The sequence below is a fragment of the Leiobunum rupestre genome, chromosome 5 (assembly GCF_980474605.1).
Source record: "Leiobunum rupestre chromosome 5, qqLeiRupe1.1.hap1, whole genome shotgun sequence".
NCBI lineage: Eukaryota > Metazoa > Arthropoda > Arachnida > Opiliones > Sclerosomatidae > Leiobunum > Leiobunum rupestre.
Window position 1 is genome coordinate 17304547 of NC_143388.1, and position 22725 is coordinate 17327271.

Genomic DNA, 22725 nt, shown 5'->3' on the forward strand with positions numbered 1-22725 from the left:
TAAAAGATTCTTACTGTATAACCATACGCCAATTCACAATATGCTTATAGGAAAAACAAACATTTAGAAATAAGGCCCTAAATGTTTGATTTTAATGTTTTTTATTTATAATAGATGGCACAAATTGGAAACTTTTGGTGGGAATGAAATAAATATTTATCGGTTTATTATAAAAAAACTACTTCTAACACTATTTTAGAAGATCAAGCTTCCGTCAATAATAATTGTTGGTGCGACAGTCTAGCGTGAAGTAGAAAATTATAATAGTCACGTCACGCGTGAGTGATGACGGAAGCTTGACCTGTCCTGCTAGGGTTATACTACCTTTAAGCGATGTTTTATGTAACGAAATTATAAACAACAATTCTATTCGTGGAAAACTGAACGTAACAAACACGAACAAACTCTGATTTTGGCGGTTTTTCTATAATTTAAGCTTTCTACGTTTCAGACTGCTGGCGCCATCTGGTATTTAAAATTTGACCTCTAATATCGGAGCCCCAAAACAGTTAATCAGATCAAACTGGCTCCACGCATGTACGCCGAATTAAAATCCCTATCTGGTCGGTCCCGCGGGGGAACTTCAGCCTGTCACGCCTCCGTGGCACCAGCATTGAATCTAAATTCGCCGAACGGGTTAGTCACCTGACAACGAAAGCCAAACGACGCAAACGCTCGTTCCAGCCTACAAAATAAACACCCGGTGACGAAATAGCCCAAAAAGGGGAAAACTCACTAGACAATATTGTCAAAGCGAAGACCAGCCTTATCAAGATATAGCCCAAACTCTCCGGTGGGTTTGCCTCCTGGAAGCCGGCCTTTCCCCGATCTCGAGTCTCGGAAAGAAGAATATTTTTGGGGAACCTTCGCGCGCCTTCGCTTTCGGACGAGACACAACGAAAGAAGATCGCGCTACGCGAAGATCAAAATACGCGTCCAGGTCCTAGCAACGACCAACAGCCGAGTCCAACGTTGTAGCATCAGTGGACCATGGCCGACCGTCGGCCAGAAGCTCTGATCGAGCAAGCCGTCACCATCATACACGAGGGAAAGGACAATAACGAAAACCCTTCGGTGGCCCCGCTCAGGGTGGGCTACGGCCCGCACGTGCCCCTGGCCCAGAGGGGCCGACTGGTGGCGGATACCATGAACTCGCATCGCAACATCCGGGACAGTCAACCTAAATCAGGTACCGTATAATTAAGAAACTGGTAAACGAGCAATAAAAGGGAATGATTGATAAATTGATAAGCGGCGTTTTAAGACGCGGCTACCGAAAGATAGCGCCTAATTCCTCGTAATACTTTAATCATTTTTTAAAGGCCAGATAAAAGACATACGTTCGACGTGTTGTAATAAAAGGTTATAACGCCGAAGAAAGGATTATTTGTCAATTCTGCCGATGCGCTGTTATTGAGTGTTTGAGGAACGCGTTGCAGCCATGAGCAAACGCACTCCGGTCTACAAGAATTTAAGATTGCTCGGTGAAGTTAATGATAAAAGTGTTATTATTTTGCTGAATAAGAACGGACATTGGAAGGGATTTACCAGAGTTTTAAGTAACGTAAAAGGTTTTTATTATAGAATGATGTACTAGTGGCGCGTTAAGCAGTGTTAAACCACGTAGTTCCTTTTTAAACCAGGTAGTTTAATTTAAACCGAATAGTCCATTTTAAACCGGGTAGTTCATTTGAAGCCCGGTAGTTCATTTGAAACCCGGTATTTCATTTGAAACCCGGTAGTTCATTTTAAACCCGGTAGTTCATTTTAAACCCGGTAGTTCATTTTAAACCCGGTAGTTCATTTTAAACCCGGTAGTTCATTTTAAACCCGGTAGTTCATTTTAAACCCGGTAGTTCATTTTAAACCCGGTAGTTCATTTTAAACCCGGTAGTTCATTTTTAAACCCGGTAGTTCATTTTTAAACCCGGTAGTTCATTTTAAACCCGGTAGTTCATTTTTAAACAAAGTTAAACCAGGTTTAACAAAACGAAGTTCGTTTACAAACGAGGTTGAACTGGGCTTACCAAAGCAAAGTTCATTTTTAATTATACTTGTATAATTAATTAGCTTGACATAAACCGAAATTGGGTTTTTTGTGATCATATGAAAAGGGTATTAGAGTGACCGAAAATTGGTGTCTTTTACAAATGATGTAGAAAATATTTCTTGGTATTACATTCGCACCAGACATCAGTTTTTCCATTCGTTGTTAATTTTCTTATACGCTACACCACGAACCTATTCGTTACCGAATGAATAGATTGACAGTTATACCCATTAATTTACACCGTAATATCTTTTCCAATACTCGACGTAGCACACAATTTCGATAAGCGTAATTTGAGAGCAAAATTAATTTCCTTAAAAAGCTCGTTACGAAACGCATTACCACTAATGAAATTTCAAAGAAATGAAGTCGCTGTTTCTTTACGGCGTTGTCATTTCGCGTTGATGTCAAGAGATTGAAACATGTTAGTGACTTCACGCTCGGAGCACGGACCCTCTGGTAACAGTCCTCAATCCTCGTTGACAAATATAAATACGACCTAGAATCCGCACGCGGTTAACTTTCAAATTATATCCCGTATAAATTAGCTTTCTAGTTATTTTAATTTTTAAGTTAGAAGAAAACACCTATGGACTGTGAGAAGGATGATAAAATACGCGAAAAAGTAGATTAGTCCATAATTAAAAGGGATAATATAGCTAAATCCTAAACAAATTTGAAGAAATTAAAAAACTTACTAATAACTCGTACCAATAGGTCTTCGAGCAAACACAAAACGCGAAACTCGGATCAAATAGATCTTAGAGTAATACACTAAATTTTTTGTTTGCTCGAAGACCTATTGGTACGAGTTATTAGTAAGTTTTTTAATTTCTTCAAATTTGTTTAGGATTTAGCTATATTATCCCTTTGAATTATGGACTAATCTACTTTTTCGTGTATTTTATCATTTTAATTTTTAGGCAACGCAAAAAACTTTATTTAGATTTTTGATATTTGGTTTTTTAACCCAAGTGAAAATTAGCTTTTATATTAAAAACTGTCATTCGAGTTGTTACAATTTAATTCATCTAAAGCCCGGTTCACACTATACAACTAATTGGGCCACTTAAATGTATCCAACTAATTGTAATCAAGAAAATTGCATAGTGTGAACAGAAATAGTTGGAACCATTGTTACAATATTTCTGTTCACACAATACAATTTTCTTGCTTACAATTAATTTGATACAATTAAGTGGCCCAATTAATTGTATAGTGTGAACTGGGCTTAAGACAAAATGTTTTCATGCTGGAATGAGGTTTTTATTTATAGAAAATCTTCTTTCATCTTGAGTACCGCGATAATAACAGTGTCTTCCGAACACTATGGTCTTATATTGCTTATATTGGTGCTCGTAATTAAATCCATACGACGTATTTCAGATGACGTACTTCCAAGTAGAAATGGAAACCACATCCCTCCGACCCATCGAACGGTTGGTCCGGAGTCCAGAAACAGAGTTCCGCCGCCCGTACCACCACCCGCCAACCACAATCCCCAGCAACCTCCGATACCCGCGTCGGCCGTCATCCCGATCAACCTGTCACCGGCCAAGACCCAAGGCGAAGGCGGAGGAGCCAAGATGTCCAGGACCAACCGGGAAGTCAACAACAACCGGAAGAACCACGTCCCGCCGTCTTCGGCCGGACAATGGTTGGGAACCAAGACGTCCCTAGAAACCGGGGAGAAATTGCTACAATTGTGCAGGAAAGGAGACTGGTTGGCCGTCGAAACTCTACTCAGACAGACCGAAAAGGGAGAGCAGCTACCACAAATCACCGATGAGGTAGGAACATTCATTCACCCTTCAATTCTTGAACATAAGGGCGCTCAATGTTCGCAAGTTTTGGATAGAGGTGGAAGAAACCGCGAATCTTTCAAGGATAAGATTCTTGAATGAGATTTTATTTCCGGTTCTTCCAACCCTTCTCAGCATTACTTCCTGTTTTATCCAGTTTTTCCCAATCCCGCTAAGCGTTATTATCGGTTTTATCCATTTTCCCCAACCCTACTCAGCATTATTGTCTGTTTTGTTCATTTTTGCCCAACCCGGATCAGCGTTTTGGCCGGTTTTATCCAGTTTCTCACATAACCCTGATCCCATCGTTGAATAAATAGAAACCCAAATTTTATCCTAGAAGCCATATAAAATATATGAAAACTGAATATTTTTGGTCGAGTCCGCTAACTACATTTCAAAGTGGTGTACATTTAAGCTACATTCACACGTAAGTGTTAGATTGGTAGAAAGTGGTTTGAATCGGTTTAAAATTATTTAGCCTGGTTCACACAACTTCTTCGAAATGTTTTGAATATATTGGAATCGATATCAAGGCAAAGTGTGAACGCGGATTTAGATTTATAGTAAGGATCTTAACTTTAGAATTTCCTTATTTTCAATATTAAAACTACAGAGCCAGTTAGAGAATCGATGATTACTAATTGCGAAAATATAATTTAGATACGATAATCCAGTAAAAGTTTATCCTTGAAACTAATTTTACTCTTTCCTAGGGGAAAACGCAATTTAAAACATTGCGATCCCTTAAGTTATATAATTTACTTAAAAAAGAAATAAATTGTTCATTTAGGCTATATATGAACCACGAAATATTTAAACCATTAACGATGTCCTCCAGATAAAAATAGACCTTTAATTAAATCGAGTCATTAGTTCCTTCAGTCTTAAAAAATGATCTCCAAATTCATTTTAAAAACGAGGATTCGATTGAGAAATCCATCAATTCACAATGTTATACTTTACAACCATCTTGTTAATTTGATACTCTATCGAAAATAACCATAGTAACAAAAACAGTCAGCTTAAATCGCGAGAGTAAATTTACTGAATAAACTAACAGTCCCGCTAGATTAAGTAACCGTGAGGGGATCTAAATAAAAACAAAAATAGACAGTTCAGAGACGTTTAGGCCGAGTTCGACGGACCCTTTGTACGTTTGAACTTTTCGACAGTCTATTTTTGCGGCCCCAAAGTCTCGGTCCGCGTTGAAACCCAACGCTGACGAGATTATAACTCATCGGCGACAAAGAGCGAACTGAATTCGTAATTCGTAACGCAATTAAAACGCGTCGTAACATTTAGTTTATACCGAGAAAAAAAAGTCGAAAATTTTCATCGCAATCTAGTTAATAGCTTATAAAGGTGTGGTCTTAAGGGACATGATCTACGACGAGTCAGGGGAATAAAGCCACTGAAAGGACAGTTGACCAATAATATTCGAAGGGTCACTTCGCGGTTTTGTTGAAGTTTGGGACGCCTTTGGTTTAAGTGTTAGTTGAGGGTTGGTTGTTAACGAAGCCTAGGATAGGATTGTGGTCGATTTAGCTGGTGGTACGGCGGACAAAAGGTGAAGGATTTCGGTTCCGCTCGGTGGTGGGAGTGAAGAGGAAGAGGCGTTGAAACGGGTCTTCCTGTAATTTGTATAAATTGAGAGAGTGAAGGAAAGTAGGGGATACTGTCACTAGGTCAGCCGGTTTATGTACAGCGACGAAATGCGTCCGCAACTTCGATCGGTTTCAAACAACTATGGTACGTTTTTATTCGCGGAGGCCACGAAAGTGTACCCGAGGGGTCTCAGATACAGCCGCTAAGGTATCTACGGATATCCAATGATAATGTTATTGTTATGGTACAAGGTTAAGTATGTCTTTGGGTTTAAATTACGTTTTTAAGGGAGTATGTAAAAATTCAAATTTGAAATAGCAATTCGTAAAATACTAGAACACCCCCTTAATATTGCAAACGGGAATTCCAAGTTGTATTACCTTTTATCTTGATATTTTCTAGAGTTGTTAATAAATAAAATGCCGAAAATTTCCAGAACATTTTCCGGAATATTTGCCGCAAATCGTAAAATAAAAATTGAAACATAAATTACTTTTTAAGGGTTTTTAAAGTTTTAACTTTTTATCGATATAAAATGTCTAATAACAGTAAACATACTACAAAACATTAATAGTGTTAAATTGTTTATCAGTTTTACTTTTAGATTCGAAAAAATGAGGCGAAAATTCCGCTTTATTTAAATTTGCAAACAATATTAGACTAATCTTCGAATGAAAACTTTTTTTTATTTTTTTCATAAAAATACGAAAAATATTCCGGAAAAAAGGTCATTTTCTGACTTACAACACTAATATTTTCAAAGAAATAATATTACGGATGCCACTCTAATTAAGGTTGGTATACACTAGAGCAAAAACGCCATGTAAAAAGTTGTACTCTGTAAGGTGGGGTGGCGGAGTGGTTAGCACTTTCGCCTCGCAGCAAGAGGAGCCGGGTGAAAACTCGGAACAACTCCTTCTGCGTTGAGTTTGCAAGTTCTCTCCCCACTGGTTTAAGGGGTTTTCACCCGAGCTCTTCGGTTTACCCTTCCATAAAAACTTGTAGAGGTTAACGGTAATAGTCAAGTGTAGGGAGCTATTGGCTCGCGTGACATGCTGGGCTTGCCACCACCCTCCTATGCATTGTAACCCAGTCGCTGGATGACTTAGGCCTAAGGTGGTGCCTAGCTGATTATTACTCTCTTGATTATAACCGCGTCATTCAACTTTAGGACGTACCAACGATTTGAAGCTCATGCGCTAGTGACAACCAAGCATAACGCGGATTTTTTGCGTCAACGCGACGCTTTTGCGAGGAAATTACCAAATCAGACGTCAAATTCCCGTACACGCTACAGAAACAAGGATTTTAGAAACTTTAAATCAAGTTGATATAATCAACTTGAAAATTCTTTTATCTTGACGAAAATCAAAATCCCAAAATAGACAGGTTAAGTCCACCCCTCGGGTACGTGAACGGGGAAACTTGTAGGTGTAGGCTGCAGCTGCGGGTAGTTTGTATGGAATGAAGCTACGTCTATACTCCTATATACAAGTTTCACCTACACGTTTTCTAGTCTATTCATGAAATTAGCGTGAAAAACCGAAAATCAGCAAGAAAATCACAATTCAAAATGAATTTTCGTATTACCGAAATCACATTAAAAATCAAACCCCGAACGCAATATTTGTAAATATTGGAGCTCTCCAAAAAGCCTCTACGTACACACGCTCCTAAATTCACGTACACTTAGCGCAATATCCCGACCATTCATAAGCAACCATACCTCATTGTTCAACCCAGATTGCGTGGAAAGCAGCCCGGCGCGCGAGTATACCCCGTATTTACAAAAACAACGGACTCCTGGGGGATATTAGTCAAGACGATAAAGTGGATGGCGCTGCCCTTTAAGCAAAACACTGTCAAAAAGTCAAGCTAGGGCCGATCCCCGGGGACACGGAACCGGCCGACTCCCGTGGACGCTGGTGCTGCGTAGTACGTCGTACTACAGCTCGGTTGTTTATGAGGCCTGAGCAACGAGCCAAAAACAAGGCAAAGTCATTAAGTGTATTGGAAAAAGGCCCAGTTGGGCCCTCGTAACGAATTGCGCGCTCTAGATTCCAGCCAACAGGATTGTACTCCGGAGTTATCCCTGAATGGATAACGCCTTCGCTTAAATGATAAGAGAAATGGGGACGGAATAAGTTAACGCTTCGATTTACGATCCAATTGGCTTCATTTCCGCGTGCATAAACAACGCTGCCTAGTCCCATTCAACCTGCGCTGCCGTTGCTTAGAGTTCTTGCGAGATATACGTATTTTTAAATAACAGATAAATAAATTTTAAATTTTTTTAAGCACCAGGATGAAAGCGTGTTAAAACTGCTTTATTTTTAGCATCAATTTAACCAATATTTAATATATCGCTTAATGTGTTACTTCCTTAAATTTAAATTGCTGAAAGTTTAATTATTTATTTAGAAATTTTTTGTTTGTCATAAAATGTACGTCAAAAAAATGAAATATATTACATTACCCTTTCAAATAAATTTTTTATAATTTAAATGGGCTATTATCGATTGTAAGATTAGGTTAGGTGATGTTTTCCAATGCCGGAAGTTTATTAGCTGAGCTGGATATTTATCTGCTAAGAAAAGGATTTGTCGCCAGAAAATAGTTCGATTTAAAAAAAAGTTCGATTGAACTCAAAAAATCTATTATGCCTGGTTGAGTTCAAGATGTAGGAAAACACTGGTTGATCCATCTAGTGTACCACGCTAGAAGATCACCTAACTGATTTTTGTCTACAAATCAAATGAAAATTCAACAGTTCGCAATAGGGCGTTCTAAGTAACATCGGCCTTCTTGTTTTGATGTCGCGAGTGACGTATCGATGACGTTTTACTAATAAAAGCCCTGGACACCAGAGTAAATTTGACAAGGCACCCTGTTTTTAAGCATAAACTGAACTGAACTTCCACGTATTTCGTGACGAATGATCTACATAAAACAAGTTTAGCAAGCGTAGCTTATTTTATAGAAAGGCCAATAGAGACTTGGCACTTCGTAGCTTTGGTCATGGCTGCCATTGTAGCACTGCCAAGTCCCTATTGTAAACGAAAAAGGGTAATTGTATCCATTATTAAGTGATGGTGCCTAAATATTTATGGCAATTAAGGTTATATACGATGTCGATATAGAAAATATAAAGTTATTCGAAATGAAAATTACGTAATATTAGTGGAATGTTCTGCTGCCATAAGTCTTCCCTGACCCCGAGTCATGTCATTATTTTTTTATTGGCATCAAGTATACAGTACATCAGGTGAACTGGGAAAATGGTGTGCGAGTGATGCAAAACCTGTGTAATCATTGGAGTTTTAATTTTACGTTTTCAAATCCGTTTAATAATTAGACTTGATTTCCTGAAATATGTTATATTGATTTATTACATCTTGGGTCTGTTTATAAATAAGAAAACAAATATTTTTGAATCCCACTCGTAACAAAGAGTACAATTAATTTACGTAACAAAAACTCTGGCCCACTCAATATTAAAACGATTACATTTAAAATTATTGTAACTATATTGTTTGTGTAGCCTGAGGTTTTTACTTATAGGGACAAGGCAGTTGGGGGAGGTAGAACGTCACTACGCTCTATCTCACACTCCTGAAAATCCACCCACTGGGGGAAAAGCGCGCGAAATTAGCTATAACGGTACGATGTCGTGACGTTTCCCTCCCTCAAAATGGCGTCAAGTGCCTTGTCCCTATTGGATTTCAACAGTCTTTAGTTACTGGTTTTTAAGAGACTTTAGTTATTCATTTTTAAGAGGCTTTAGTTATTGGTTTTTAAGAGGCTTTAGTTATTGGTTTTTAAGAGGCTTTATAGTTATTCGTTTTTAAGAGGCTTTAGTTATTGGTTTTTAAGAGGCTTTATAGTTATTCGTTTTTAAGAGACTTTAGTTATTCGTTTTTAAGAGGCTTTAGTTACTGGTTTTTAAGAGACTTTATAGTTATTCGTTTTTAAGAGGCTTTAGTTATTGGTTTTTAAGAGGCTTTAGTTATTGGTTTTTAAGATACTTTATAGTTATTGTTTTTTAAGAGGCTTTATAGTTATTCGTTTTTAAGAGGCTTTAGTTATTGGTTTTTAAGATACTTTATAGTTATTGGTTTTTAAGAGGCTTTATAGTTATTCGTTTTTAAGAGGCTTTAGTTATTGGTTTTTAAGATACTTTATAGTTATTGTTTTTTAAGAGGCTTTATAGTTATTCGTTTTTAAGAGGCTTTAGTTATTGGTTTTTAAGATACTTTATAGTTATTGGTTTTTAAGAGGCTTTATAGTTATTGGTTTTTAAGAGGCTTTAGTTATTGGTTTTTAAGATACTTTATAGTTATTGGTTTTTAAGATACTTTATAGTTATTCGTTTTTAAGAGGCTTTAGTTATTGGTTTTTAAGATACTTTATAGTTATTGGTTTTTAAGAGGCTTTATAGTTATTCGTTTTAAGAGGCTTTAGTTATTGGTTTTTAAGAGACTTTATAGTTGTTGGTTTTTAAGAGACTTTATAGTTATTCGTTTTTAAGAGGCTTTAGTTATTGGTTTTTAAGATACTTTATAGTTATTGGTTTTTAAGAGGCTTTATAGTTATTCGTTTTCAAGAGGCTTTAGTTATTAGTTTTTAAGAGACTTTATAGTTATTGGTTTTTAAGAGACTTTATAGTTATTCGTTTTTAAGAGGCTTTAGTTATTGGTTTTTAAGATACTTTATAGTTATTGGTTTTTAAGAGGCTTTATAGTTATTCGTTTTTAAAAGGCTTTATAGTTATTCGTTTTTAAGAGGCTTTAGTTATTGGTTTTTAAGAGACTTTATAGTTATTGGTTTTTAAGAGACTTTATAGTTATTCGTTTTTAAGAGGCTTTAGTTATTGGTTTTTAAGATACTTTATAGTTATTGGTTTTTAAGAGGCTTTATAGTTATTCGTTTTTAAGAGGCTTTAGTTATTGGTTTTTAAGATACTTTATAGTTATTGGTTTTTAAGAGGCTTTAAAGTTATTCGTTTTTAAGAGGCTTTAGTTATTGGTTTTTAAGAGACTTTATAGTTATTCGTTTTTAAAAGGCTTTAGTTATTGGTTTTAAGAGGGTTTATAGTTATTGGTTTTTAAGAGGCTTTATAGTTATTGGTTTTTAAGAGACTTTATAGTTATTCGTTTTTAAAAGGCTTTAGTTATTGGTTTTTAAGATACTTTATAGTTACTGGTTTTTAAGAGGCTTTATAGTTATTCGTTTTTAAGAGGCTTTAGTTATTGGTTTTTAAGAGACTTTATAGTTATTGGTTTTTAAGATACTTTATAGTTATTCGTTTTTAAAAGACTTCAGTTGTTCGTTTTTAAGAGGCTTTAGTTACTGGTTTTTAAGAGACTTTAGTTATTCGTTTTTAAGAGACTTCAGTTGTTCGTTTTTAAGAGGCTTTAGTTACTGGTTTTTAAGAGACTTTAGTTATTCGTTTTTAATGCCTTTAAATACACAAAACGCTTCTGCATTAAACGTTCCTGAAAACTAAACCTGAAATAATAATTGGAACATTTACACGAAATAAGAGTTTCATTTGTGCCAGCACAACTTTAGGAATTTAGGGTAATAAAAATTTAATTAGTACTTGAACATTTAAAGATTTACCAGAAAAAAAGAGTTGTATTTCTAACCTAACATTTAGAAATTTAGCTTAATAAGAGTTTTAGTTGTATCCGAACAGAAAAAAGAGCTGTGTATTTACCCGAAGATTTCGAAATTTAGCTTAAGAAGAATTTTAATTATACCCGAACATGATTTAGAGATTTACCAGGAAAAAATATCTCTATTTTTACCCGAACATTTCGAAATTTAGCTTAAGAAGAGTTTTAATTGTACTCGCAACTTTTATCAAGTTCCCCGTACGTCGAACGCGGAAATAATATCGGCTCGGACAGGAAAGGGTGAAGATTTCCTGTCGAGAAAAGCGGCACTCTTTGAAAAAGCAAATACCGGGACATAAACCGCGCGATAGTTTTCGAGGAAAAACGGGCGTAGTTGACTCTAGTTTGTAAAGGGAATAAACAGCGTACGCCTCTGTACCGGAAATGACTGTTCATGGTTGTCTTTTCTTTCGGGGGATATCGCAGGAGACGGGAATGACGCCGCTGATGTATGCCATCAGAGACAATCGAGTCTTCATCGCCGAGAAGTTGATGGAAGTCGGAATGAGTATCAACACCAAAGCCAAAGTAAAGATGCCACGCGCGCACCACGACCGGAATATTATTTAATTTACACGCCTCTTTCACGCGCAGGACGGGACAACGGCGCTCCATCTGGCGGCCAACAACGGAAGAGAGGACATGATGAGGGTACTCATGAACAGGAAAGCCGATCCCAACATCAGCGGAGGAGTAAGTTCAAGTTTGCATTTTATCATATTGTCATGAAAATCAGTTATGGGATAGCATTATCTTTGGTAAGGTGGGGTGTAGGAGTGGGTAGTACTTTTGCGTCACAGCGAGACGAGCCGGGTTCGATTCCAGCTGGTGGCACTGGGAAAAAAACTAGGCGCTAGTCTTTCCGCGTTGCGTTTGCAAGTTCTCTCCTCACTGATTAATGGCGTTTTCCCCTTCCTTCCCCTTGTAGAGGTGAACGGCAATAGTTAGTGTAGTGAGTTGTTGGCTCTTGTGGCATGAAGGGCTCGCCTACACCCTCCTACGCATTGTAACCCGGCCAACTGAATTAAAGGCTTAAAGACTTCTAGATTATTGGGGCAGGAATCCATATCTCTACTTGGAATGCTTATCCTGCCGTATCGCGTATGGTAAGATCACTCTGACGGCTTTGGCCCCACCTACGAGAGTAAAAATCCCCTCTGCGCGCGCTCCTCTCTCACGTAGTTGGTTGTTAAGTTAACATAGTGACGTCAAAAAAACCGTCAGCCACATCGAGACGAAAATCTGCCGCGATAAGCATTCCAAGTAGAGGTATGATTCCTGTTTACGCGTCGTGAGAGATGGAGGATGGCTAAAACTGAACCCTCCTCGTCCGTGTTAGGTCAAATTCCACTTAAGATCCGATAACTTAATCTCCGGAAGTATTTAATGTGTCATCTTCTTATACTGATTTGGCTATTCACCTGAAAAAATTTCCTTAGCTGACTCCCGTTGATTTTCAAACAGAATTGTTTCAAAACAAAACATACCGTGGCGTTAAATACAGGGTGTTAACTAAAAAACGATACAGAGCCAATTACTCAAAATGTGTTGTATGTAAGAATTTGAAATTTGCAGGTTACATAGAGGGTGCATGGGGACAAATTTCAGTGAAAATTTCAATGACCTTGAACCGGGTCTTCAAGGTCATTCAAATTTTATCTCGAGAACCATTAGGATTAGAAGAATGGTTCCAATTAAAAATGTGTTCTACGTTTAATTTTAAGTCTAAACAACTTTGATCCGATCTAATTTGACCAATGTAAAGCTGAGAAATGTTAGACCAAAAACCATAAGGTTGTGTGTGGTATTCTAATCAATACACGACATTTAAGGGCTTATAAATCGAAAACTACCAGATCTAATGGATTAAAATTTTCGTGACACTCTAAACTGAGTGGGGAAGTTCGAAATTTGTAACATATGATGACCTTGAAAGTTGAAACATTAGTTCAAGGTCATTCAAAATTTATCTCGAGAATCATTAGGATTAGGATTAGGAGAATGGTTCGAATTATAAAAATGCCCGCCAAGGTTTTTTAAGTCAAATTACCTTTTACCCGAGGTAAATAAACCAATAAAACTCCAAAATAAACGTTAATTAATTGATTTAAGACGTACCAAGTATTTTTATAAACTTTTTTAATTAAAATGTTTTAAACACAAAAGAAACTAAATAAGTAATTGAAATAAATAAGCAACTAATACACGAGCGCAAGCATGCGTAGAAGCCAATGGAGATATTTTTGAACACTTCATAAAATAAGTCTAGAATTTAACGGAGCTTGAAACATTACATTATCAGTGTTATGTTCATTATTATTTGAAAGTTAATCTTCAGTTTTTTCATTATTTATTTATTTAAATTATTTGTAAATAATTCTTACGTTTATTAGTTGCTTATTTATTTCAATTACTTATTTAGTTTCTTTTGTGTTTAAAACACAAGGAGAACGCAGCTAGCCTTTAAACACGCTAAAGCTGTGTTGTGTACAAATTTCATTGGACGAGCCTTTAAGCTGAACGTTTAACGGAAAGGGGGATAACAATTTTCGCCTTCCGACGGCAGCAGGCGCTAAAGCGTCTAGCCAATCAAAATTGTACACAAGAAAATAAACGACTTTTGACGGGTTGCGTTCTCTTGGTGTCGGGTGCTGTGGTTGTTGCTCCTAGCTTAAATTGTCTATTATAAGCGTTCGGCTCTATTTATTGAATTTGCACTTTTTAACGAAAAAAAACAAAACTTTATTAAAGGACCATTCCTATAGAGAAATGGTTTCCTAATTTACAATTTAAAAATTCGCCATTTTTAAGGTTGAGATCGTTATTTTCATGGACGAAATCTCTAGGAAAAAAAATTGCGCATTTGGGTACTTGTGATATAGAATCAATTTTCAACGTCCGATTGTGGAACCGTGTTTGTAGCTAAAAATTTCCAAATTTTATTCGCTTTGGTTTCTGTATGACGTTTTTCGAAAAACATTTTGTATTTTATTTTGAGCGGCAAAAACCATTTTACATTTAGAAAACCAATTTTCATAATGTATTTTATATTTTGCATTTTGAGTTATGGAGAAAGTATTTTGCATTTCACATTTTGCATTTTGAGTTATGGAGAAAGTATTTTGCATTTTGCATTTTGCATTCAATAAAAGCTCAAATTTTCCGAATAATACATGTTTTTTAATCATTTTCCGAAATATTAACCGGGTAAATTCCTTTGTTTACATTTTCTCCCCGAAAAAAATCAATTTAAACATGGATAATGATTAACCGTTACCGACCTCTAATGCAAACTATGTATTACTTTTTGGTTGTTAATGCTTAGTGGGTTAGCTATGTTAAACGACAGGGTGATTGAGATAATGTTTCTAATGTACAGGGTGGTTGAGGAATCCATACCTCTACTTGGAATGCTTATCGCGGCAGATTTTCGTCTCAATGTGGCTAACGGTTTTTTTGGACGTCACTATAGCCACGTTCACACTAGAGCCTAAAACCCAGTTTAGGTCGGTTTGAATGCCAGTTTTGACCGCCTACGATAATTCTTGGTTCACACGTGCGAAATCGCTTCACCCCGGTTCGCTTATAGCCAAGGCTTAACGCCATTTCAAATTATGACTTGAATTTTGAAAATACTAAAATGTATCTCAAAACAATTAGTTAATCATGTTTAATATACATATAGTAATATTATTTGACATTGTTTAGAATTTTATCCCCATTATTTTTGAAAACACGAGCAATTTTACTTCCCCGCCTTGTCGTTTTGAAAGCGATTCTAAGCGAACTGACTTGGACGAGTTGCTTCCCGAACAAACACGAAGCGATTTCTCACGTTGGTTTTAAAAACCAGTTATCTAAACGAAGCGAATTTAGGGGTAAGTGTGAACGTAGCTTATGTTAACTTAACAAACAACTACTTGAGAGGGGAGAGCGCGCAGAGGGGATTTTTTCTCTCGTAGGCGGGGGCCAAAGCCGTCGGAGTGATCTTACCAGGATAAGCATTCCAAGTAGAGGTATGAATTCCTGTATCTTGTTATATAGGTAATTTTCACATCGTACACGCAGTAAACATTAAGCCTGCGAAGGTACATGTTTCATTTCAATGGCCTAGAGCGATACTTCTCTCGTAAGAGATATGTTATAAACTTATGATACTACGCATTACAAACGCATCGAAAATTCGTATACGTAGGATATCGTTATGTTTGTTCCGGGAAAATAGAGTTAAAATTGTAGAGATTAATCTTTTTTTTTAATAGCAAAAGACTCAGTTACCAATTCACATCTTGGCCAGTCGAAATACTGGAGCCATCATTGTCCCTCTACAACTGCTGTTGCGAAGTTCCCCCAAAGAGGCCAGGATGCAAGTCGACAAGGTAAAAACCTCAAAACGCGAATAGAAAAAGACTTCAAAGTTGGGACGTATCTATTTCTCAGGACGGGAACATCCCCTTGTTCTTGGCGGTGGAAGTGGGCAACCACGGCGCTTGCAAAGAGTTGTTGACAGCCCTCTCCAAGGAACAAGTGACTTACAGACACCCGGTCAGTGGACAAACCGTCCTCCATATAGTCACCGTCAAGAAGGACGTCGACCTGCTACGTTACTTCTTGGAGTGTGGCGGAGATTTGGACATACAAGATGTTCGCTTCGTTCCTCGAAGACTTTGATATTGTTTGTAGGTTACTAATTGGACTCGATTCCACGTAGGTTCAAGGAGTTTGTCCGTTGCATTTGGCGGCCAAAGATGGCGATGAAAACATTGTCAAACTGTTCCACCAACACCACGCCAATCCGAACCTGCAGGACAAGTTCGAGCGCACACCGCTACATCTGGCGGCTGAGCGTGGACATACAACCATCGTCGAGATGCTTGTTGATAAGTTCAAAGCGTCCGTGTTTCAAAGGACAAAAGTACGTAGTCTCCATAGTGATAGATTAGTATTTCTAATCCGATATTTTCTGGTCAGGATGGTAGCACACTTATGCACGTTGCAGCAGCGGCTGGCCATCCTGCAACTGCTCTGGTTTTCATAAGAAAGGGAGTTCCTTTGCATATGCCCAACAAAGTATAAATCATTTGTAGAGTATACTGAGTGGGCGGAATATTTTCCATCATCCCGGTTTCTTTTAGGCAGGGGCGAAATGTATTCACATGGCGGCCAAAAGAGGTCATGTCGATGTGGTCAAGACTCTTTTGCAAAAAGGGGAACACGTGGATTCGCGAAATAACGTCAGAAACATTATAGTCCAAACGTAACTCGCTTATCTACAAACCTAACAAAATATTTTGAAACTGCGCAGGAAAATTACACTGCCCTTCACATATCCGTACAAGCGGGACAACCGGAAGTAGTCGAAACACTCTTAGGTTTCGGAGCCCAAGTACAACTCAAAGCCGGAGATGTAATCATACCGTTAGGTGACAAAATTCGGAATCTAAAGAGTAATTGTACCTGTTTTTAACGAACAGCAAGACGAAACGCCATTGCACATCTCAGCCAGAACAAGCCACGGGGAACGCTGCGCGGAAATGCTCATCAAAAGTGGAGCTGATGTTAACGCCATCCAAATTGTAAATTTAGATCTATGACCGCTACTTTGGGTTACGTCTGAGACACGAGTTTTCTGTTGTAGAATGGCGAAAGCCCACTGCACTACGCATCTTCCCACGGACATTTAAGAACGGTCAAATTGTTACTGGAAGATGACGCAAATTTAGCCATTCAGTCCAATGTAAGTTCTCCAATCTATATATAGCATTAATTCTTAAATATCATGAATTTATCTTTGGCAGACGGGTGAAACCCCTTTACACGTGGCAGTTAAGAATTGTCACTACCCTGTTGTGGAAATTCTGATTGAGCACCTCAAGAAGAAAGAGAAGCTGGCGCAAGTTATCAATGAGCAAAATAAAGTAACCTCGCGTAACTTCTTGAGTTTCATGATAACCAAATATTTGTGAACAAACAGAAAGGAGAGACGACGGTCCACTATGCGGCGCGACTGACTTCGGACCAAACACACTTGGAGCGAGAAGACGCCGATATGATGAAGTTACTTTTGCAAGTTGGAGGGGACGTCACCAAGGAGACATTCGAGGTCATCCAATTTCCCTAACAACATCGTAAATACTGAAACTAACCTATTAAAACTATAACAGTTGAAAGAAACACCAGTGCACTATTGTAGTCGATCTGGTAACTTGGGTGTTCTTCAAGAGATCATCGACTCCTTACCACCCTTTGACCTTCAACGTGCTGTCAACAAACAAGCCAAGGTAACTCTCACCAGGTGTCTTTGGTAAATTGTTTCAAATACTTACCTTTTTAATAGAACGGATGGTCACCCTTACTATACGCCTGCGAAGCTGGACACCCTTCAATTGTCCGGTTACTTTTGCTCCACCATGCCAGAGTGGACGTGTTTGACGAGGTATTAGCTAGGGTCCAGTATGGGTAGCGGACGACATGATTAATTCAACTTTGTCCAAAGGGTGGAAAAGCCGCCTTGCATTTGGCAGCGGAGTACGGTCGATTGGACGCCGTGGAAATACTCTTAGCACATAAGGCCTTCGTGAACGTGAGGTCGAAAGAAGGGCTAACGCCACTCCACGTTGCCGCTAAGAATGGTTACAACCCGATAGTCCGGAAATTGGTTGACACGCACAGTGCCTCTCTCGATGCCTTAACCTTGGTAAGATCGAAATTGACACTAAATTTAACTGGTAGTGATTCCGAATGATCCCAGAGAAAACAAACGCCCTTGCATTTGGCGTCGGAGCAAGGAAGACTGGAGGTTTGCAGCAGCTTACTGGAAATGAAAGCGGATGCCAATGCTACCGACAACGTAAGCTTTAAGTCAAAGAAGTAAAAAAAATTGCAATAGTTGAAAGTTAAATTTGATTTTGTTTCTCGGCTTTAGTACGGGCAGACACCGTTACTACTGGCAGCAGAGAACGATCATTCCGAAGTCGTCAAGCTGTTTCTTCGTCATAAGCCGGAGCTGGTCTCCATGGCCAACACGGTAATGTTGAAACGACAAATGACCATCTTAGATACCATTTCTAGAAACATCTTGGAAATCGCCACTAAACGTTGGGTTCCCACTTTCTGACCAAGTAAAGATAAAAACACCGAAAAAGTCAACGTCACGTTAATTCTTATTCCTGGATATGAAACGGGTTTTGAAACGGTTGATTTACGTAATTGAATGGTAACCGGTCAGATGTTGAAACGCTCTCATTTGAAGCTGTCTCGTGATTAGTGGCGATTTCCGTGTTGGAGTATGCGACGCAATCTTGAAACGAAATTTAACCTTTATTTGTGTGCCGTTCTCGTCGTGGTCTTCGTGCGGTCGTGCAGAAAGGGTTTACGTGCGCCCACATTGCCGCCATGAAGGGGAGCGTGGCGGTGGTAAAGGAACTGATGAAATCCAACCGAGCGATAGTAACCTTAGCCAGGAACAAAGTAAAGGCCAAAAGATTCGATATTAGATCCAGGAAATGGTCCCATTTCGCACATTTATATAAAGATTATGAACAAATGCAGACCAACTCGACGGCCTTGCATTTGGCCGCTGAGGGAGGCCACGCGGGCGTCGTCCAAGTCCTGCTGGAAGCCGGGGCTAGCGCGACTGACGAGAACGAGGAGGGCTACACCGCCTTGCATTTGGCGGCCCGGCACGGACACACCGCCGTCCTCGACGCGCTGCGCTCCGCCGTCTCCTGGAAACTCGTTAGCAAGAAAGTAAGCTCCACCCGTCTCCTCATTCGTGGGCTACCCGGAAGATCCTTCTCCGATAGACGGCGTAGTTGGGAAAGCCCGCTCTATATACGAAACTTCCTTAGCGACGAGGGTAGCCCGCGGAGCTTTGGTAGAGTAGTTTGGCTTGATTTAGAACACGGTGTTAAGTAGCATGAGGTATTTTTAGACGGGCTTGACCGCCCTGCATGTGGCTGCTAGCTGCGGCCAAACCGATTTCGTCCGCGAAATGCTAACCCAAGTTCCAGCAACCGTCTCCAGCGAAGCTCCGGTGGACGGCGAGTACGAAGACGTAAGTTACGTCCTCTTTAAACTACCTTTGACTTAGTAGCGAGTAACCTTTCTCCAAACAAATCGCGTAACAGTATGGATTGACGCCATTGCATTTGGCTTCCGAGTCGGGACATGAGGGCGTGGTACGAATGCTTCTGAATAGCGACGGGGTCTTGGCGGACGCCGAAACCCGCAACGTGGTAAGAATGGAATTTGCTAGCATTTCGAGTCCCGTATCTAACCCGGTTTACCGTAGGGAACTAGAGCGCTGCACTTGGCAGCGGCAGGTGGACACATCGCCGTGGCGGGCCTCCTTTTGAGTCGTTCCGCCGATCAACTTCACGCAAAGGATAAGCAAGGAAGAACGCCCTTGCACATGGCGGCGGCTAACGGACATAAAGAATTCGTTGGGATGCTGCTGGGGCAAGGTGCCGATATTAACCTAGCGGACAACGTACGACTTAGCACGCATATTCTACCTACGAAAAAACGTATTAACGACGGCCTTTTAATCTAGATGGGCAAGACAGCTCTACATTACACAGCGGATAAAGGCTTTTTGGATGTCTTAAAGTTGTTAGTCGATAGTGGAGCGTCACCTATGACTACGACACTGGTATTCGTATTGCAAACGATCAAAATGACTTCGTATAACATTTCTTCTTCTATAACCAGGACGGAAAGGTTCCTCTGGGTCTGGCGGCTGCGGCTGGCCATTATCACATTATCACCTACCTGTTACATAAAGAGCATGACACCGTTACCCTTCTTGACGACAAAAGCGTATGTTACTTTCAAAAAACCTATACAACCAAGTTCAAAACTAACGGTATGATTCGATGACAGTTCCTCCTGGACATGATGATCATCGGCAAAACCAACCAGAACAAACCAGTATGCGAATTTGTCCTTGTATCACCGGCACCCATCGACACGGCTGTCAAACTATCCAACAGTTACCAGAACCTCTCAATCAGGGAAAAAGACCGGGCTAAAGACTTGGAATTGATGGCCACTTACTGTCAAACAATGGCTTACGACCTTTTGTCCATCTCGGCCTCAAACAACGACACGGCCCTCCTGTTGAGAGCTGTGGACTTCAAGAGTACCCCATTCTTGGACGTACTTATCGAACTCGAACAAAAAGACGTAGTGGCGCACGCGGCCGTACAGAGATACCTCTCGGAAATATGGATGGGGAATTTGACCTGGTCCACGTGGAAGATGGTACTCTTGTTCATCGCCTTCGTGTTCTGCCCTATTACGTGGGTGTTGTGTTCCTTGCCGCTTTGTTACCGATTTTCCAGCGTGCCCATCATCAAGTTCATGTCCTACCTAGTCTCGCACATTTTCTTCACGGTTGTATTAAGTTTTACGCTGATGAATCCGTGGACCCCCTTATGGAAAAGTACCCATTTGATACCCCACTGGCACGAATGGTTACTGATATTTTGGCTACTCGGTATAACGTTGGCCGACATTACAAACCCCAAGGACAGGGGAGGATTAGGTTGGGTCAGGGTGGTCATTATCGTAGTCAGTACCTTCGCCTTCGCGACCCATCTACTCGCCTTCGCCTACCATGAAAACAAAAGCAGGCTGACACTGTTGTACATAAGAAACCAATTCTTGGCGATCGCGTTGCTTCTGTCATTTTTGGAGTTTTTAAACTTTTTAACTTTCCATCACCTTTTCGGTCCATGGGCCGTCATCATTCGGGATTTGATGAAAGACTTGTTACGGTTCTTGGCTATCCTGGCGATATTTTTAACCGGGTTTTCCCTCCATTTGTGTGCCGTCTATCAACCGGTGTTCCGACCCCCGGATCAGTCCGAAAACGGAGCGGCGCCACCCTTGGCCCAGGACTTTTACTCGCCCATCAGCACTTTCGAGATGTTGTTCTACGCCTTGTTTGGTTTAGTGGAACCAGATTACATGCCGCCGATGCATCTAAGCCCTCCTTTCGCCAAGATCATCGTTAAGGTGGTCTTCGGCGTCTACATGATGGTGACGGTGGTGGTGCTGATCAATCTCCTGATTGCTATGATGTCCAACACTTACCAGAGAATTCAGGCCCAATCGGACACGGAATGGAAGTTCGGAAGGGCCAAGCTGATCAGAAACATGAACAATACATCGCCCGCTCCGCCGCCCTTGAATATTCTAACAGCCATACCCGATTTGTTCAAAAAATGTCGAAAGAACAAAAAAGGTACGGCATTTCTTAGTGACGCCATTCGCTAGAATCTTGAGGTTCATCTTTTGTGGTTTTAACAGAAAACGATCCAGGGACCTTAAGAAGTAAGAACACAGTCCTCTCGATTGCCGCCGAGGCCAGTGGTAGACACTTGCCATGGTACAAGAGACGGTTCAAACGCCAGCATGTCATACCCATTGGTAATGTCATAAGTTTATTATTATATTTGTAATAAGTGTGTCAGCACCCTATATTCCACCTGTTAAGATTTTACTAAGAGTCATTTCTAGAATGACCACCGACTTTGGTCATTAGGCCTAATGGGTGGTTTTTGACTAGCGCACAGTGAACGCGTGCTGTAGGATCGTTGGTTTTCAAGTTGCGTATTTTAGTCGCTAGAGGCGCTTATCTTTTAGGGTAGGAAGCTATTTCTACGTCACTCAACATTATTATTTAGCTCAACTGAAACACTTACGGGTTTATGTTAATACTAAAATTACAATAATTTGAGTAGAAATGGATGAAAAGTTGAACTTTCTTTTCTCAGGTGGATCCAGTTCGAACAATCTATTGAACCACGGAAAATTCCTCAGCCAAGTGATCAACTGGTCCAGCGTCACTGAGAAATATTTGGAATTGACGGGGGTGCAGCTGAAATTGAAACACGATGACCAGCAGCAACAACATCGCAGATCATAATGGACCTTTCATTCATACAAAATCCACGGACGTGGCCATAATGATCAATTACATTGAAGACCGTGTTTTTAGCATATGGCGACTCGTGAAAGAGGTCTGTGTGAACGTCACGAAGTCCGCGCATCGAGCTTAAAGAACTGAAGTTTTAACCGTTTTTCTTCATCTTAAAATATTATTACAAAAGGTATATTCTTTACAAGCGAACGAGAAAAAGAATTATCCCTTAAACGTAACTGTAAAAACACAACTTTGTAACACACTAAATCGAAGCTTGTTCAATTTAAATACCGAGAATATATCGAGCACCCAAAAAATTAAGAAGCTATGACTTATTTTTATCATTGGAGCAATACGTTGTACATTGTCTACATTTTTGACCACGTGTTAATAAAGTTTAATTTTTGTCAAACTTGTATTTGTTATTTTACCGACAAAAGATAGGTTAAAATCTAACCTCTCCAGGCCCTCTGCGATGACTCTATTCTAAATCCTCATCGACGAAATTCAGAAAATCGTCCAAGATCTGCTTTTTTTAGAGATTTCATGTTTGACATCATTTTTCGTAATTAATATCGTGAAATCTTCTCTACTTGGTAGGAATTACTTTCCAAATTTGAACCAAACCTTTGAAGATCCATTTCTATTTTACCGCCA

General features: G+C 39.5%; 1 protein-coding gene across 2 annotated transcripts; it reads left to right on the forward strand.

The window, feature by feature from the left end:
• Positions 1 to 1410: 1410 nt before the first annotated feature.
• nompC (no mechanoreceptor potential C) lies at positions 1411 to 22423 on the forward strand. Of its 2 annotated transcripts, XM_090175416.1 has the most exons (29): positions 1411 to 1559; positions 3437 to 3840; positions 11565 to 11666; positions 11733 to 11831; positions 15401 to 15517; positions 15579 to 15782; positions 15850 to 16053; positions 16110 to 16208; positions 16274 to 16372; positions 16444 to 16545; positions 16613 to 16714; positions 16777 to 16875; positions 16937 to 17056; positions 17113 to 17241; positions 17303 to 17419; positions 17476 to 17574; positions 17635 to 17835; positions 17890 to 17988; positions 18064 to 18165; positions 18504 to 18608; positions 18690 to 18887; positions 19072 to 19194; positions 19268 to 19375; positions 19432 to 19629; positions 19693 to 19791; positions 19851 to 19958; positions 20022 to 21387; positions 21453 to 21572; positions 21920 to 22423. In XM_090175416.1, the coding sequence occupies exons 1-29, from the start codon at positions 1442 to 1444 to the stop codon at positions 22069 to 22071; spliced, it is 5193 nt and encodes a 1730-aa protein (XP_090031542.1). In that variant the 5' UTR covers positions 1411 to 1441; the 3' UTR covers positions 22072 to 22423. The 2 variants fall into 2 exon arrangements, with proteins under 2 accessions (XP_090031542.1, XP_090031541.1); XM_090175415.1 differs by having other exon boundaries at positions 18504 to 18887.
• The last annotated feature ends 302 nt before the right edge of the window (positions 22424 to 22725 follow it).